The sequence below is a fragment of the Gymnoscopelus braueri genome (assembly GCF_963280865.1).
Source record: "Gymnoscopelus braueri genome assembly, chromosome: 14".
NCBI classification, from domain to species: Eukaryota; Metazoa; Chordata; class Actinopteri; order Myctophiformes; family Myctophidae; genus Gymnoscopelus; species Gymnoscopelus braueri.
In genome coordinates this window covers 24628280-24648745 of record NC_137619.1, presented here as the reverse complement: position 1 = coordinate 24648745, position 20466 = coordinate 24628280, and the positions used below count along the sequence as shown (strand labels likewise).

At 39.7% G+C, this 20466-nt stretch overlaps 1 protein-coding gene across 4 annotated transcripts in view; it reads right to left on the bottom strand.

Annotated features, from left to right (window-relative positions):
* piezo1 (piezo type mechanosensitive ion channel component 1 (Er blood group)) overlaps positions 1 to 20466 on the bottom strand; it is an 86207-nt gene that overhangs the window by 56297 nt on the left and 9444 nt on the right. For all 4 annotated transcript variants that reach the window (XM_080449309.1, XM_080449312.1, XM_080449311.1 and 1 more), the window contains exon 2: positions 729 to 824. In XM_080449309.1, coding sequence (XP_080305435.1) covers positions 729 to 824 — 96 coding nt within the window. The remainder of the gene's footprint in view (positions 1 to 728; positions 825 to 20466) is intronic.

The window sequence follows — 20466 nt, the reverse complement described above, 5'->3', positions numbered from 1 at the left end:
TGTGCAGAGTGTTCTCCCGGGTGTTTCAGGGAAGGTTCAGGTTCCTCTGTTAGCTGATCTGAGTGAACGGGAGGGGTTGTAGGGTTGGATCAGGCTGAACACGATCAAGAAATGATCATATCACATGAACAGAGAGACATAGGACTAGAGGTGTTGAGCCTGATTGTGCACTGGTGTCGCTCACCAAAAATAGTCATGCTGCGACACGTTATGAGCTTGAATTTTGATTATCTTCCGTGCACGACACCCACGCGCAACTAAGCCTGACCCTAACTCACGCTTTAGGGATTCCTGAAAAGGCTAGGACCCTCCTAGAAAGGCACTTAGATATACTATTACTACACCAACGTCACATGCTATGTATAAGCAATGCTTATACATAGCATAGGGCTAAACTAGGGGTGCAGTGCTGTGACCTTTCCCGAAATAACAAGACGGGGTCTAACAACGGTGTGTCTTCTATGTGGATCTCCGACATCAGGTTGATGATGTCACATTGACACTGTGATGTCACTCACTCACTCTCTCTCGTCACGCACACGCACACACACTCTCTGAGCAGACGGTCGTCAGGTGCGGATGTTTCAGGTCGACACATTATTGGACATTTTGGCTGGAGAAATAGAATCTTATTGTAATCTTATGGTGACCTAGCAGAAACCCTGAAACAGACACAGATATACACACATTTTAATGTCACTTCTGATTGTGTTAGCAAAGTGTCTTACCTCTGATTGTGTGTTTGTTCGGCCAGAGGAACCATGGCAGCAGCAACAAGTAGAGGAGATAGACCAGGGACAGGGCATTGTATCGAAACAGACACGCTGGAGAGAGAAAAACAACACTTTAAAATTCACTATTAACAATATAACAAGATGGGGTCTAATAGCGGCGTAGTTCCCATGTCGATCTCAGACTTCATGTGGCCAGTCTGTGATGTCAATCTTCTATACAACGCAGGTTTCTTCAGACTGATCTGACCGCCTTTATTCACCATTATTCTATCAAATTTAAGTTAAACATAAAAAGAAAAATTGTATGGTGAGGGTGAAAGTGGTTGCATTATAAGGTAATGTATAATACATGTGTTTGGCACACACTGTATGTGTGCAAAGCTTATAATGTATGGAAGATACTGAGCGGTCTGTTGAAGAAGAGTAACATATTAGTTTTTCTTATCCTTTTGTGTCATACTTATTACATAATATTGCTGTTGCGCCATCAACCTCCTTGGAATATTTAATAACATTGCAATAGAGCTGGCTGACTTCCCTTGTATTTGTGATCTAATTTCAGTTCTGGTGGCACTGTGTCAAGACTTTTAAACTGGAAGTAGAGTCATTATTTTAAAAATGAATCCATTAGGCTATATTTTGATCTGAATGGGTTTATCTTGCCATTGTCTCTCTTTCAATGTTTTTATTGATTTTTTAACACATAAGTGTACAACACATGAGACAACATACTCAAAGAAATAAAAAAGAAAAAGAAAATACAATGACAAAAAAATAAAAAAGAAATAAGAACAAGACAGAGTCGACATGCCAGCAGCCAACAATTAAATGAAGATTATAATAAAGTTAGAGTTCATAGTAGTAGTCGTATTTACTCAATTTATACAATTAGATTTCTCATATAATGGTCACTCCCATACAAATTACTCTTTTCCATTCATCTTTCAAGAACCTTGCTATTGGTGACCAGTCTCTAACAAAGTCAGCAAGAGTGCCTTTTAATACATGTGATAATCTCTCCATTGGTAATATGGACATAATTTTCTCATACCATAATTTTATGTCAGGGGGATCCTCATCTAACCATTTTTGCAAGATTGAAAGCCGTGCGGCATACAGAGCTATTCCTAAAATGTATCTATACCCGCTTTCGTACTCTGCTTCCAAATCCAGTATACAGTTCATTGGGTTTAGATGTATCTGTTTCCCAAAGACTTTCATTATCTCCCTTTGAACTTTTAGCCAAAAATTCACAATTCTGGGACAAAACCACATCAGATGACTATATGTACCAATACTGTTTTTACATTTCACACATTGCCCAGTACAGGTATGATCATATTTCCTACGTATGGCTGGGGTTACATGTAGCCTGTGGATGATCTTATATTGTGTTTCATAAGTATTATTGGAGCAAGTGATTTTCTTTGCGCTTAATAAGATTCTTTTCCACTTCTTATCATCCAACTGGCACCCAAGATCCTCTGCCCAAAATGCTCTACTACTAAAATTAGGGGTATTAATAAACATTTGAGAGTATATGTAACTTATGACTGTCTTCTTTAAAGATGAGGCTTTCATTAATATCTTTTCCAGATTATTCACTCTCATTTCCCTTTTATATTGTGGTACTGATTGGATATAGCTCCTAAATTGTAAATATCTAAAGAAATGTACTTGGGGCAAATTAAATTCAGTCTTAAGTTGGGCAAAGGATTTCAAGGTACTACCCAACAATAGATCTTTTATCTTAGAAATACCAGCGTCTTTCCAAACTTTGAACCCAACATCTGAACATGATTGAGGGAAATCAGGATTACTAAACACAGGAGCAAGAACAGAATATTGATTTGTAATACCAAAATGCTTTCGTATCTGATTCCATGATTTAAGAGTGTTTCTCACAACAAAATTTTCCCTTATCCCAGGAAGTGCAATAGCTCCATTTATAAATGGTATCTCATATAGAGCTGACCCACAGCCCACGGCCTCCAAATCAAGAAAAGTTGAATTATGATCATTTCTTATCCACTCCGTTATATATCTAATTTGGGATGCCCAGTGGTAATACATCACATTGGGAAGAGCTAATCCCCCTTCTATCACTGGTGCCTGTAATTTCTCCAATTTAAGTCTAGAGCGCTTGTTTTTCCATACAAATTTGCTAATCATACTGTGTATTGATTTAAAATACTTAATTGGAACATAATTAGGCAACATCTGCATAGGGTATAAGAGCCTCGGTAATACATTCATTTTGACAATAGCGATCCGTCCAAGTAGCGATATTGATAGGGGGCTCCATCTTTGAAGATCTATTTTTATTTTATTTACCACTGGATCTAAATTCATTTTTATCATTTCCTCAAATTTAAGCGAGACGTAGATGCCTAGATACTTAAAACCATTAGGAGACAACTGAAAGGGAATGTGTCCCAATAATTCTAAGCTTGTTGTGCTTCCGAGTGGCATTGCTAGGGATTTGCCAAAATTTATCTTATATCCAGAGAACACTGCAAATTCGTTAATTAACTCAATAACAGCTGGGACTGAGGACAAAGGATTGTTTAAAAATAAAAGGATGTCATCAGCATACAATGAGATCTTATGCATTTTGTCCTTAGTTTGAATACCTTTAATTGATGTACTAGATCGAATCCTTTCTGCTAGAGGTTCCATTACTAACGCAAATAATAAGGCGGATAATGGACAACCCTGTTTTGTACCTTTGCTAATGGAAAAGGATGAGGACATTGCCCCATTAACTGAGACTGAAGCTTTTGGTGTCACGTACAGTAACTTCACCCAGTTAATAAAGGCCTCTCCAAATGAAAACTCTTCTAAGGTTCTAAACATATACTTCCACTCAATACGGTCAAATGCCTTTTCTGCATCCAGAGTTACTACCAAGGAGTTAGTTTTCTTGATCCTAACGTACTGTATAATACCCAATAATCTTCTGATATTTGTGTACGACTGTCTGTTTTGTACAAAACCGGTTTGGTCCTGTCCAACAATCTTTGGTATTATAGGGTTAAGTCTGGATGCAAGAAGTTTTGCTAATATTTTGCAATCTGTATTTTGTATACTTATTGGCCTGTATGATGCTGCATCTTCTGGGTCTTTGTTTTCCTTTAATATTACATTAATAGTAGCCATCTGCAATGATTGAGGAAGTTTGTTGATTGATAATGAGTGTTTGAACATTCTGGCTAAAAGAGGAGAGAAAGTACCTTTAAATGCTTTATATATCTCCGGTGGGAGACCATCAGGCCCACAAGCTTTCCCAGATGCCAAAGTATCTATCACCTCTATGATTTCATTACTAGTAATATCCAGATCTGCCTTGTTCTTATCCTCTTGCGAGACCTTAGGAAGTTTGATACGTTGAAAAAAGTCATTCATTTTGTCCTCCTTGCCCACTGATTCTGAGGTATATAACGATGAATAAAAATCATTAAAAGCTTTAGCAATTTCTTGAGTTCTATGTTGTAGCTTACCATTTTTATCTCTAACTGCAGAGATTGAATTATTTGAGGTTGTATTACTTATCAATTTGGACAAATAGCGCCCAGCTCTATTAGCGTGTTCATAAATCTTGTGTTTTTGTCTAAACAGAGCCTTTTCTGCGTTCTGAGACAGGAGTGTATTCAAGGCAGTTCTATATCTTATGATTTTATCCCAGGTGGTTTCCCTCCCACTACGCTTATGTTCAGATTCTGCTTCATGTAACAGTAGTTCGAGGCGTCTCTGTTCTTTTAGTTTTCTTTTCTTTTTGGTTGCACAATATGATATTATTATACCCCTTAAAAAGCATTTCATCGTCTCCCATAAATTTGAGGAATCTGTATATTCATTGTCATTCTCCTGAATAAACATCTCTAATTCTCTTTGGGCCATTAGGCAAAAGTCTGGGTCAGATACTATTGATCTATTGCACTTCCAATTGTATCTCTGCGCACTACTAGAGATAGAGCTAACTAAGAATATTGGAGCATGGTCTGAAATATGAATAGAGCCGATGTAGCATTTCTCCACTAATTCAACAGAAATACGTGGGACAAGAAAATAATCCAGTCTGCTGTATGACCTATGTGGGTTGGAATAGAATGTATAGTCTCTATTATATGGGTTTAGCAAACGCCAGATATCGGTCAGGCCAGTCTCATTTAACATTTGACTAATAGCTTTTTGCCTGGGGCTTGGTATGGTTGAGGTTGCAGTAGGTTGTTTATCCCACTTCCCATCTTGGACAGAATTCCAGTCACCACCACAGATTGTATTAAGGCAGCTATACTTCACCAATAAGGAAGTTAATTTAGTAAACAGATTCAATTGAATATTTGGAGCAGCGTAAACATTCAATATGCTCACCATTTCCCCATACAAAGACCCATATACAAATATAAAACAACCATCTGGATCAGATTCATAGTATTCCACTTTTAAAGGTAGGTTTTTATGAATTAGGATAGCGACTCCCCTGCTTCTACTATTGTATGATGACGAGAACACTTGACCAACCCACTCTCTTTTTAGTTTAGCATGTTCTTGGCTTGTCAAATGGGTCTCCTGTAGCATCCCAATAGATACTTTCTCCTTTTTCAGAAAGGATAGGATTTTCTTTCTTTTTATGGGGTGATTGCACCCTTTAATATTCCAAGAACAGGTTAAAATAGAGTTTTTTTTCTTGCCATTGTCAATGCCAGCTATGAACTAATTAACGTAAAGTGTTAGATGGCACGAACTTACTACAGCTAAAGCCAAGTTTGAAGTTCACGTTTGGCCCTCCTGACTCCATTAAAGTGATTAAAAAATAGCTTTTGGCAACTTGTCCAACCTTGTTGTCAATTTCTATTATTATAAATAATCATATTCTTTTTATTATTAATAATAATAATAATATTATTATTAATAATAATAATAATATATCATCATCATCATCATGTACTGTAACTTTGATTAGCAGGTAAATTCTGTATTAGTATACTTTTTTTTATCCCAGCTTTGTACTATTGCCAAAATCAAGCCATTTTCTCTTTCATAGGCCCGAAGAAAGTCATCCATATCCTTACACCCTCCTGCTTGGACTACAGTAACTGTATTCTGGGATTAGTCATTTGTCCTTGTCCCGCCTGTAACTGATCCAGAATGCTGCAGCCAGGCTCCTGACAGGTACTCAGTCTCAGAAGAGGGACCCATAGTACCCTTATCCTGGCCTCTCTGTCCACTGGCTGTCTGTATGGTTTAAAATTAAGGATTCTAATGTTTGTTTACAAAGTCCTGAATTCTAGTCCTTCCAACATCCTTCTACCTTCTAACTCTTCATTCAACCTCCAGGTACCTCCGTTCGGCTGACTTGTGGCTCCTGGTTGTCCTGCAATCTAAACTTTAATCCAATCAATCCGGGAAAGCATCTGTGTATTATTTTATTTCAGCTTGATATATATGAGTGTGCGTGACGTGCTATGAAAAATCTTGAAAATGTGTGGAAATCTTTGAATTGCACAATATTTTCTGAAGCTAATATTTTTTTAACTCAAATCTTTGCTTCTGGGGGTCCCTGGAACAAAACATTTTGAGATGGGGGTCCGTGGCCAAATACATATAATTTCGGGGGTCCTTGACATGAAAAAGTGACAGAAAACTGTTGGGATTTAGAAGACATTTTTAGAGTTGGCCTCAGGTTTTAATGGGTGTCAGGGGTGACATGCCTTGGCTGTTGCAGCCCCTACAGTGGAACAGTATGTCCCTCCTTATCATATCTGCCCCCTCAATGGAATCTTTTAAGTCCACGCTCAAAAACTGAATTTTAATCACCAGCAGATTGTGGCAGATTTTTTTACTTGTGCCCATGTAATGTTTATTTAAGCTATGTTTCTTGTTGTTGTCTCCGCCAGAGGTGGAGAGTATGTTTTCGTTCTGTCCCGCTGTGTGTCCCCCCCCCTAGCCAAGCTAACGTTGGTCAAGCTTCACGTGACACGTGACAATATGTTGTCACCAATGCTTTTGATTGGCTAGCGAGACGCATGACGAAATAAAATCCTATAAATAGGTGTGTCACTTCAAAAAGCCATTTATGTTTTTGAAGTGAGGTAACATAGGTCAAGCTAACATTGGTCAAGTGACACGTGACAATATGTAACATAAATAGGTAAGACAGGATTAATCAGGAACAATACTGGCGGAGACCTGTGCTCCGAGGAGCACATTTTCTAGTTTAAGTCTGTTTTTCTTGTACTTTTTAGATGCCTCCTTTGGTTTCAGCACTTTGGTCAATGAGTTTTTTTTCCTTTTTTTTTTACTTGAACTGAATCCTCTTTCTAAAATGGGCAGATCAAGAGAAAGCACAAGTGAAGCTCTATAGATAAATACGATTTATGGAAGCAATAAGGTAGGAAAGTGGGACTAATTACATTTTACTGACACAAATGGGAATGAATGGGACTAAATGAGCTGTTATAAAAGCTTGCAACTTGCTGTCCAGTTACTTGATAGGCAATTTGATTTTAATTAACTTGCCCAGTTGAATATTAAATGCCTGCACACATACATTTTTGTATTTGTCAGAAAAAAATTAAACTAGTTCTCCTAGAGAACAACCAAAGAGATTAGAAAGAAGAGAGCTCACAAATGTGGAAAAAAGTAGGGTATACAATTTGATTCGATTTACCATGTGTGCAGTCAAATCTTCTGCTTATCTGACAACCACTCCAGCTCCAGATATATTACACATGAGTGATACACCCATTTTGACTATTGTAGGCTGCCCTACAATAATTACACTACAATAATTTGAACTGTACTTTCATGAGCTTTTTTCTGCAAACTTCTAATAAAGTATTCAATCAATCAATCAAACAAGCATCACGGCGGAGCATTGTGAGCTTGTAGATCAGCTGTTTTATGTTTTGCCTATTATGTCATGCCCAAAATAGGTTCAGTGGTTAAAGAGAATGTGAAGAATCCCCCATAATGTCCCGCCTAGCAATGTATTGCGCTGTCTCCTCTCTCTCTCTGCATACACACCGTGCTGGCAAGACAAAAAGGAATGCTGTCAGAGCAGAGTGACTGCCATGCCAAGCGGCCCTGATCCAAACCTCTTCAATATGTAAAGTGCTGAGGTAGCCTACACACTACACAGCATACATCAGCGTCGATGGAAGTTCAACTATTCCATCTCCCCACTTAACCACTTACACTCTCTATTCTTAGTCAAATGGACCTGAGTTGAAACTGTACTATGACCGATTTCTTTCCGTCTACACCAAATCTCTTTGCCAAAAATAGTCGATCTACAAGCTCACAACGTTGTGTGCCCCATAATAGGGATGCTGGGGTTCAAGTGGTTAAAGATAATTCCGCCAATATCGAAGCTCACCTCACTTCATAGAACTGGAGAAACAGTGGCTGTGCCTAATACCTATCCAGAGTTTTCATCTCTTACATGATGTATTCATAGTAAGGATAATGTGGAGACTTAATTGATGGGTTTAGCCTGTAAGTATCACTTATCTATTCCATGCTCTGCTGTTATTTTCTAACTCTTTTTCTAATCACTTTTTTGTACTGTCTGCTAAATACACAAGTATTTCCACGCCTTTCTATGCTGTGTAGCACCACCATGGTGAATTATCATGTCAATCAATTTTGCTTTCATGGGTTTCGTTTGTTCAGTTTCAAAAACCATACTCTGACCACATCCTGCCTTAATATTCCTCAATATTCAATTACTTAGAACATATCATTTATGGATTACTGTGACCCCTGCAACCAACAATATAATTACATTTCTTAAACTTCTTGAACTGCCTCTGCTCCATCATTACAGTTTGGCTTCTATGGGCCGAGCAGTCTAGGGCTGGGTCCCAAGTCTCTTGCCTGATATTTCCTCGCTGCTCTATCCTCACTTGAACCAGAAGTTAAACTCGGCCCGCCATTTTCACGGTCATGCCATGTCTCTTATTCCTGCTCCAAGGAGCGAGGAGTGAGGATTAGGAGGCATTTCTGAGGAGCTACACGCTGGGCAAGACCTAGCCAGTTGAGTGTCTAAACGGAAGTGCCGGAATTTGGCTGAAGTACCGCCCAAGGAAATGACGTTGACGCTTTACCAATCTGATTACATTCTCCGTGAATGAAACGAGTGTTATGATTGGTCGAAAAAGATCATTTTTGGGGAAATCACGTACAACGGATGTCCTGCCCCCATAGGGTGCTTCCTTCCAGAAGCTGAACAGCATGACGTTAATGACTCCGCCCCTACAGCTGGCAATTTTACGTTAGGTGTCCGAGTGTGCTTGTCGCTGGAGATGCTGATGTGAAACTTTAGTGAGGCAAAATAAACTAAAGTGGCATAAGTAAAAACTATTCTTTCATTGCCATCAATGAGCAGTTTACAAATCTAAACAGTTATGAAGGTGGGGCTCGGCTGTGTCGTAATCAGAAATGGACGTTGTTTAACACATTGAGTGCCAAAAACGTAATATTACGTTTTTGCAAATACACCCGTGGAGTGCCAAAAAGCCAAAAAAAACGTAAATCTACGTGAAATCAATCTTTTCGTTTTTTTCCACAAGGGGGGGGCTAGCGCAGCCCTGGAATCAACCATGATGAACACTCTAAGAAGTAAGGGACAGAGACAAAATCTGGCTCCCATCCGCTTCCATCTCCTTGCTAAAAACCTCTGATCTCCTTAACTTTTTACAGTGGGCAAAACGAGTCATTGTCGATGCGCAATCACTCTGCAATGGTGACTCGCATGAGACATGTTGTTGTTCCAGGCTTTAGCCAGGACCATCGCGCACCCTGCACACATGCATTGTTTTTCATGGATTGCTCGTCGTGGAGTCCACAGCTTTAAGCAGCGCAGCGCAACGCAACGGTGAGATTTCTGGCACCGAACGTAATCTGTTATTATAAAATTCGGGCACCGAATGTGTTAACATGACGTTTTGGAGGAACTGCCGTGCCACTTCTTTAAATACCATTTCTTAGTTTGGTGTATCTTTGCATTGTTTCCTCCATGCATCCTCAGTGGGAGGGACTACGATGGAAAGAAGGAAAGGAAGGCAAAGAAAGGCCGCATGTGAAGGAAAGAAGGATTTTGTTTCTAGAACTGGGATGAAGCCCAAGAAAGGGTCTGTGAGTGAGTCTGTGCATGAGTCTGGGCAGACTCCACACACAAATAGTCTGTGATTCCCAGGCTAATCTTGCAAACCGCTGGACTGATCAGAGCCAAATGTCTTGCACACACTGCCATTAGGCCAAGGAAGTAACTCCCTACATTTTATCTGTTTTTTAATGTGTAGCTTTTTTAAACTTAAAATCTTTGATGGAAATCAATGGCGGTCAAATCTGGCTACTGCATGCAGCCATGCAAAGTCTGAGTGGAACATGTATTTACTATCATAAATGCGCCAGAATGTTTAGGAAGACTTTGCTGGCAATGACAGGAGAAGGGAGAGACAGACAGACAGACAGACAGACAGACAGACAGACAGAGAGAGACAGACAGACAGACAGAAAGACAGAAAAAGAGATTGTGTGTCAGTTCTGGGTTATTACTCGTGGCAGGCAAACCCACACTGGCTGTCTGCCGACGCATGTGTGTCCAAGAGTTCCGAGGGGTTTCCCTAAAACCTCTTACAAGCTTTCTCTCTCTCTCCTTATTTTCATAATTCTGCCAAATTCCATTTCTCCCTTACTATACTTATTTTTTTTACTCTTCCTTCTGTGTTCTGTATTCTTCTGCCATACTTCTCTCCCCTTAAAAGGACCATACCGGTGAACAGATATGTTTAGCCCATTGATTATGACTTTCAGTGTACTTGACATTACTGACCACCATTTTCCAAAGCAGTAAGATTTATGAGAAAGCCTCTGGATTCAGTTAATTTTAGCTTAGGAAACGGAAGGATCCCGGTTCGATCCCTGGCTTCTCCGGGGTTAGTGACGAAGTGTCCTTGAGCAAGACACTGCACTCCTAACCGCTCTCTGTGATGTTAATTGGTGAATGAAATACACACTAAAAGGCATCATTTACTAGACTCTAAATCTGAGCTATCACTTAGCGACAGAGTTAGTTGCAGGATTGATCAGTCAACTGGTTGGCCTAGCAACAGACTACACAATCACATAGCACTTGTCCCTCTGCTTCTTGCACTATGAGTGGATATCAACACAACCAGCGACTCAGTGATGGGACAGGAGAAATCTCATACAGGATACAGGATAAACAAGTGGAATTGGAAATGATGAGACATGATGAGATGGTATTCCGAACAAAAAAAATATTTAGAGAAGGGTTGACCCCTGTTACTGAACAAACACTATACTGCAATGATTTCTATCAGAATATAGAGCTATAACTTACTGTAACAAAACAGGAAAAACATGACTTACTCAACCATTAAAATGCATTGTATGAATTTAACTTTGATGGTTTGCAAAAATAATTGCGAAAGAACTGTTTAGGGAAAACGCAGATTTGTAATACTGCTAAACATCATAAACTTCGCACATCCACTTAGCTCAAAATGCAGGTGCATTGGACAGTAACAAATGACAATTCATGAAGAAATATTCATGAAGAAAAATCCTGAACACTGCTCTTGCTCAGCAGCATAAATTTTACACCAACGTTTCAGTCCCTCTGGACCTTCATCAAGAGTGTCTTACAGACATGATACCACCATGATGATCTTATATACTATAGATAGATACTCCATCCCTACTGTGTTCACAGGTATGAGACAATCACATTCTCCTGTAGGAGTGTCTCTCAATGATTGTCTGTGACCTGTGTGTGACTCACCCAAACCAGACAATTCCAGACATGAACATGATTATGTGACATGACATCATGACCTAGTAACACACCACAATGTCAACCCAACACATAATATACAATAATTACAGAAAATGCACAACTAAGAAACGTAAACATAGGCTTTGCAGCTTTTATAAGTTAATCCAAAATGTGCATAATGTACTAAGTGTATCTAAGAATGCACCACCTAGACAGTTCATATAATTGAATTCCACACATTTACAGCATAACATGGAAACTCGTCATTCAATCCTTTGGGGAATAAAAGTTTGTAAACTATAAATCCAATAAACTTCCCTTCTGTTAATAATTTCATCATTGTTACCACATCTCTCTGGCACCTTTTCACGCTCACAGTCTGTCAATTGTATATTTATTATTTTCATTAAGTATAAATAAGTAACTGTAGGAATAGCTTAGGAGGGTTGCTTGTCAGATGGAAGCAAAAGAAGGACTGGGTGAGTAACATGGGTGAGTAACTTAAATGTTCCAGGTTCATAATGTATACAGTCTATACGCTGCGTTCAGGTCTGTACAAAACCGCTTCTTACTTTCAAAGGACAGTGAATGCACAGCAAAATGAGGAGTTAATTTAACTCTGTATGTCGATGTGCATAAGAGTGAATATATTCCTACAACTTTAATGGCCTTCTATTAACCTCAAAACATTCACAGCACGGATTGCTTCATTTGCACAGTAAAACTCCGGAGCAGCCAGTAACTTAACTCTTGAGGGTTGAGAGTAGACCCTGATGGGTAGGTTTTTACACTCTGAGGGTTAAGTTAACACTCGGCAGTCAGGATTTTATTATGTGGAAAAATATTTGTAGCCCCCCGTCCCCCTTTTCCATTTACCCCCTCCTCTCTTCTTGCCATTCTCTCACTCCATTATTTCTCAATACCAGGTGTCTGGCCCTCTTTTCCATTTGTAAACTGAACCTTCTTAGCTAGTAAAAGCTTAGCTAGTAAAAGTTAAGAATGTTCAGCAGCGACTATTCTAGCTGTTGGGCCTCCATGTGTAAAACAGAAATGTGTTCTCTTGCTAATAACAGGTTTTAACCACTAAACTGTACATCACACTGAGATCCCAACTAACCATGGGATAACAAGCTACTGTGTGTGTGTGTGTGTGTGTGTGTGTGTGTGTGTGTGTGTGTGTGTGTGTGTGTGTGTGTGTGTGTGTGTGTGTGTGTGTGTGTGGATAACTTTGAGTTTAAATCTGTCAGACGCCAGTGGCGGGCATCTGAATAGCTGCATGTTAAAGCTGTCCCACTGTGAGGAGGTCACTGGGGATAATTAGTTAATTAGAGTTGTGTTAAAAACAGTGGAGCTGCTTCTCTCCTCACCTCTGCAAACAACTGGAGGGACTATTTTAAGTCAGCTTCTCGAATAACATAAAAGGACCCTGCAAATTAGCTGTTTTTCCCCAGGCTGGGCTGAGGTGATTAAATAAATAGGTTACCTGAACCTAAACAGCAGCTAATGTGTTTTGATTAGAGAATGATAAAAATCTATTCCACCTCAAATTAGTTATTTTTGTTAGTAAGTATTTTGTTGTCCTCAGCTTTTCTTAAGTGAAATATCGCATAAGAATACTTCTTAAATTAAATAAGAAACATCTTACATTTCTTTACCTCTAGCTCATTCTGCGCACGTGTGTGCGTGAAAGAGAGAGAGAGACAGAGAGACAGACAGACAGGCAGACAGACAGACAGGCAGGCAGGCAGGCAGACAGACAGACAGACAGAGACAGAGGGAAGCGTTGGTCTTGTACAGTACATATTGTTCTTAATATGTCTCTGCTCTACTGACCCTTAAACAGTACAGAGTGCATGATGAGTCAAAGCTAGGGTGTGGCTGTTTGGTAATTTTACTGACTGGAGATGAGCCACCAGGGCACCCAAACTTACGACCATTGGGAAAGTTAGTCTGTAACAGTAAACTGGGCTGGCCTCATATTTTACGTAGACTAAATCTACACCAGTTCCTCCCTAAGTTTGCTTTCTTAGTTGTTTACATTTGCTCCTCACTAGACACCATTCACTGCCATTCATGTTGAAAAGATGTGGAAAAGCACTTTCTCAACTAGGTAATTCACCCTTGTGAAAATATGTTTATTTTCAAAAAAAAAGTCAAATCCCTTCTGCTTTCCATGTTAAAACTGAATAAAGACATTTGAAAGAAAAATACATTTTGTCCGACTTCAATACTATGAGCTTGCTTAGTGTCGGAGGGAGTTAAAATGGGATCACTGGACAATTAAAAGTTTCCAGAACCCCCAAAACATGCCAACTTCTTTTGCTATATGGTTTCACTCACCCTTTGATGGCTTTAGGAAATTATGGTAATTGAGGCATGGAAAAACTAACAGCATGTGCCTGCAACTTCCTCTAGTCTAAAGTATACACGAGCACACACACGCAACCTCTGAAATTTGTTATGCATAATAAATGAATGCAGGTAGATTATCTTGTTGGTCAGAAATTCTACCAACAACATGTTATCTATCGATCTATCTCAACTCTAGTACATCAACTATAACACTCCTGTGGCAGCTCTCTAAATACATACAATGATACTCTCCTATTACACCACACTCATGCACAGCCATTCAGACATTGAGAAATATTCCTCATTAAAAAGGTTTTCTAAGTGATGTATTGTTTTTATAAAAAAAGAAAAAAAGGTAAAGCTCTATATTCTGATAGTTATCATTGTTATAGATTGTTTGTTCAGTAACATGGGCCTCCCTGTCTCTCTAGTTATTTTTATACCTTTTCAGGTGGGTCACAAATTTCATCCAATCAGGAGAGAGAACCAATTTATCAGCTTCAATTCTATTGTATTTAAGTTCCAATTTCGTCTGATTCTTTTTTTGTTTCATAACTTCCAATTTCACTTGCTTTTATCCTGTATCCTGCGTGAGTTTTCTCTCCTGAACGGATTATACTTGCAGTGAAATACTTTCAGTCCCTCGTCTTTTCTCAGAAGTTCAGTTACATCCAAATCTATTTGGACACAACACTGCTCATTGGGGACCCCGGATTTATTTTGATCAATATTATGTTGACTCCAGGAGTCTCCAATACTACACACTATACTTAATACTTTCCTCTTTCCATTGCTTCAAGTACTTCCCTATCAAAAGCCCTCCTTTTTCTTTCTCTCGTTTATGCTCTTCCTCGCTTCACTTTCTCGCCTCTGTTCCACAGGATTCACTGCTCAACAATGTAATGAAGATGGAATCTCACTTCACTGCATCTAGTCGTTCTTTTCTTGGCTTCATAGATTTTTTTGTGTCTGGAAAATGGATGAGAAAGAAGATGTACTTTCCTGGTATGAACAAGGTGCATTTCAGTGCTGTGGCAGCGCATAAACACAAGGGAATTACATTTATTTTAATAAATTATTCAGCCACCTAAAAATTAGCCAGTTACTAACTACGGCAAAGTCAGAACATTTCACGCAACGATTGACTTTACACATTAGATGCAGAACGAAATCTTGGGTTTGTAAACCATTTTTTTTAACCACAATTCAGGTTCAATTAAACAAACAGACAGCATGCATTCATTCAACTCTTTCAGTTTCTCTCTTGTTCTCACTCCGAGTGGCACGTGTGCACTTACCATCAACAGACTCGACACATGCATGCACACACATGCCTGCCTGGGAAAAGAAACTGTGTTGGTTACTTTGTTTGATTGCCAAAACTGATCTCCCTCCTGCAGTCTAACAATCAAATCATTGTTCAATTGTTGGTAAGTAAAATCCATCATTTTGTGAATTTTGTACCACAGGCAGAGTTGGGGAAAGCACTGTAGGTTGGTTATAATTAACTCAAGCCTGTATTACATGTTACATGTTTGTGTCACACTGATTGACATAAAGCCTACTGATTTCAACTGCATCAAGGTTATAGTTCATCATAACTATAAAGATGTTTACAGGAGTGGATGGTCAGCAGGTAGGCAGTTACTGCAGTTAAATCAGACTACGACACATCAGTGTATAGAGCTCAACAGTGACCGCCCACTTTTGAAACAGTTCTGTTTTCGGAAGTGAATGTTCCATTCATTTACTCTAGAATTGGAAAACACAAATAAGGCAAAGGCACAAAACTGTGTAATTATCATCCCATTTATCATCCCATAAACCATTGTGCATACCTTTCCAATGCTGCCCACTTTCAATAGATTATAGTGTTTAATAATGGTGTTAATACTGTAGTTGTCATAGTCATATTATAGTTGACTTGCAGTGTTTTCTGACGACAATGTACGACCACCCCTCACTGCTGAGCTCTATAGCCTTATTTTTGCATTTGTTTACACAGTTGTGTCAAGCCAACTTCTCCCCCGCTTCTTCACAAGTCGCAAATTGCTGCAAAGCGCCAGGCACTCCTGCCAGTTTACTTTCGGTGCCCATGCTAACCAATTGGTCTGTTTAAAAAATGTCAATTGAGCCGACTGTCAGTGCACATATCACTGTCATTGGTATTCACATCATCTGAGTTCTCAAGTCTCAATTGATCCGAGGGGAGGGGACAAAAAGCAAGGGGATGGGAGTTACAGGATTTAGCAATGGAGCTACCAGGTGATGGGTAGCTGCTAGCACATTTATATATAAAGAATTGGAGATGTTTGTTACACCCCTATAGATGGGTTTCCGCGCGACGTCATCACAGAGCAGAGTGCGCAATCTGCGCATGCGGGTGGTAGAACGAACCGGAAGCGCCATTCACTCTGTTGTTATTTTCGGGATTTAGATAGGCATAATGCTGCTATTTTAGGCATAATAGGCATAATGCTGCTATTATATACAAACAGATCCAACTTCCGACAAATCATTTTTATTGAGTAAAGAAGATATTACAAACTGCATCATTTAATCTACTTTCATTAAACCTGGTGAAGACCATTTCTTTTATGAGTGTACATTTGACTAGAGCTGCTGCGGGTAATAGCGCCCTCTACTGCTCAACCCTCCACTGCGCGCGCATCATCCTCTCATGTTTACAAACAGGAAACCCATCTATGGTGTATTGAAGTAGACCAGTCAATGATGTCTCGGCAGACATGTCGAGCACATTCAACTTTAGTACTCTACACACAAGCCGACGTTAGATTAACACCAAAATACCCCCTAACACCCAAATTACAACGGTCTTAATCAAGGGCGCCGATACTGTGTAAAGCACCCAGGGAAAATGACGAGCACCCATCACAAACTCATCACAAAAAAATAAAAATAAAAAACCTCCGACATCTTCACTTCATGGAGTACATTTTTTGTACCGAATTAACAGCATTAAAGGAGGAGTTCACCCAAAACAAATCTTATTTTATATCAATTACACACCCCATGAAGCCTTGATTTCATGGATTTATTTTAGTTTTTGTGGCATTCCTAAGACAATAATTTGATGACCGTGTGTATTTCCGGTAGGAGACACAAATAATCTACTTTGTGTCTCCTACCGGATACATTAGCCGGTAGGAGACGGGAATCAAATTATTAGCTTAGGAATGCGACAAAAACAAAAAAGAATCCATGGATTCAAGGCTTCATAGGGTGTGCAATTGATAGAAAATAAGTCATTTTTTGGGTGAACTCCTCCTTTAAAGTAAAAAAAAAAAAAAAGTAACAAACCCGGCAAATAACCTCAAATGTTTGCGCGTACGTAGCACTGGCCACACACGCTGCGTGCGTTGTGCGTGCGTGCGTTGTGCACCCAAAAGCGCGGACATAAATCGGCGCCCCTGGTCTTAATGTCCAGCAAGCAATGGAAATAGATCAAATATGAATAAAGCTAATCAACACTGAAATCAAAGTCAAAGATTGTGACCAAGGAGTGAGAAGTTGCGGTATCAATTATCGACCGTGGCAGGTTGTTCAAAAAGGAGGAACCTAGAATCTCACCACTCTGACAAACATAAGGAAGCAATGCTTTTGCAAACTTCCACATTTTCCAACCAAGAATAATCCACAAGCAAAGTTTGGTCAAGCAGCTAAGAATCATGACAGTTTATAAAATTACATGAGATGAAATGCTGGGTTCGGCATACTAATTTCCCCTAATCCCTAACACTTGACCTGTGAGGACGTCCTACCGGTCTTCATAAAACAATACTGAATTATACACAAGATAAAAGCACAGTTTTTGCTAGTCGATGTATCTGAGGCATTTACTGATTTGTGTGTGTGTTTTTAAGATTCTGATGTAGACCTATTGGCAAAAAAAAACAAAATGAAAGTCCATCCGTGAACTCTTAAAGGGTAAGACCACTTTGGTAGAGGTTTGGGTTGTGTAGTTACCTTGCCATGATGTAAACCCAAAGGTGTGCAAGAAATAAAAAATAATTGCTCCATTGATTAGAAATTGATAATTCAAAATATGCTCCTCATTGACTTACATTGTACGGTAAAACAGCTCTCAAAGTCACCCTTTTAGCACATAAATGAACCCAAACATAGCTGATTCAGACAATATATAACATCACCAAACCCAGTACTGTTTGTTTTTTTTATAAAAATGTCAACTTCCTGTTGATTTTACTATTTGAAGATCTGGATCCGGATCCGCGGATCCAGTCCAGGTTTTCTACTTATTAAAAATGGCAAAATCAACAGGAAGTTGTCATTTTTATTTAAAAAAAAAACAGTACTGGGTTTGGTGATGTTCTATATTGTCTGAATCAATTTGTTTTGCGTTCGTTTATGTGCTAAAAGAGTGACTTTGAGAGCTGTTTTACCGTACAATGTAAGTCAATGAGGAGCATATTTTGAATTATCAATTTCTAATCAATGGAGCAATTCTTTTTTATTTCTTGCACACCTTTGGAGTTACATCATGTCAAGGTTACTACACAACCCAAACCTCTACCAAAGTGGTCTTGCCCTTTAAGGGTCCATTTGGTTACATTTGTACATGCTCTGAGTTACATATGGTCTGGATAAATGAACACTGATGGTATACTGCGTATTATTTTCAGGCCTTTTGATCATCACAAATATTACATAATGCAACTTTAAACCTCATAAAATAAATACTACTCATTTCAGTATGCTTCTGCCAATATAAAACCAGATAATTTGCCAATTATGTTTCTCTTTCTTTCAAGAAGATGGACATCATAGAATACGCACGCACGCACGCACACACACACACACACACACACACACACACACACACACACACACACACACACACACACACACACACACACACACACACACACACACACACACACACACACACACACACACACACACACACACACACACACACACACACACACACACACACACACACACACAGTGTACTTATGACATTCAGTTGAAAAGACTGCAAGAAAATGAAGGAAGAGGGCATGGAGCGAAGACAGGGTACACTGCCGTCATTTAGAGTTCAAGGAGTGTGAACATGTGCACTCATGTAGCCAACTGTAGCTGTAAAAGAAAAGAATAAACACCCTGTCTGTCTGTCTGTCCCTCCCTCTCTCCCTCTCACTCTCCAGCTGGTCCTCTCCTACACTCTGACCTCACTCTTCAGCTATGCAGAAGTGTGTGTATGAGAGAGACACGTGTATTTAAGTGTGTATGAGAAAGAAGGTGAAAGGGAGAAAGTGTATGCATGAGAAGTGTGTGTAATATAAGAGAAAGAGTGCATAGAGTGCAAATCTCTGCCAGGAGGCATGCCCTACCTCCCTCTATCTTTCTTTTTTTTCTTCAAATGTTTCATATTCTCCTAATTTAGTCATTACGCCAATTCACCCATGTAGTCCCTGTAACTACTTGGGAAGGATGTAGACAACAGGGGAGGGTGTAGACAACCACGTCTCCTCCGAGACATTGTACCGTGAGGGTGTAATGCATGCAGAGGAACAAGCTATTCATCCAAGTTCTGCTCCCTGCTGAACACGCCCCCACCTGGCTTCCCACCTGCGAACAAAACCAGTGTTCATTGGAACCAAGCCGGATGCACTATTGGAGATTTCAAATCCCATTCTCCACTGTGGTGGGCAGGAACTTTACGCCTGAATGTTGGTACCTGCCATATTCCTATGCTTCACGTCCAACCTCAACGTTATCATGTTCCTCCCCGTCCCCGGTACACGTGTTTTCTGGCTCATTAGTTTATTGAAGCCTTTGCCTTCAACAAAGCTGAGTGTCATGTCTATTGCGCTCATGTGTGTGATGGGCTAGGTTATCTTTTCAGATCAACCAGGAGCAAAGCGGCAGCAGGCCGGGCAGTGAACAGGGTAGGTACAGGCTTGCGTTTGACCACCTCCAGCATAACTCTCGTCTTGGAGATTCACATCCAGATGTTCATACCAATATGAACCAATAAGAATATGGTTTCTCATCTCTCCAGTAAGATTCTTATATGCCAGTTTCACTGGACGCAACCTATTACCTACATGCAACTTTCCCATCTTTCATCAAAAACAAGTTTCGGCTTTTTTGTGTCTGATGCACGTTGGCGTTTTTGAATGGTGACGCTGTTGTGATTTTAAAATTGCCAATAAAACTATCCTACCTATCTAGCTACATTCACTGCATTGGGAAGTAAACTCCCAATGCCAGGCTGCTGACCAGCGCTGTGCAAACAACAGGTTTTTTATGAGACACCAATATAAGGATTATTGTATGAGAAAGAAAAAGATATGTGTTTAAGAGCTCCACCCTGCTGTACGGTTATGTTCTTATCAGCTTACGCACACACACACACACACACACACACACACACACACACACACACACACACACACACACACACACACACACACACACACACACACACACACACACACACACACACACACACACACACACGGTCCAGCATGATAACACAGCTCAGTAACCACCACAGATCTTTCTTCCCCCAGCATTCCATTCCAT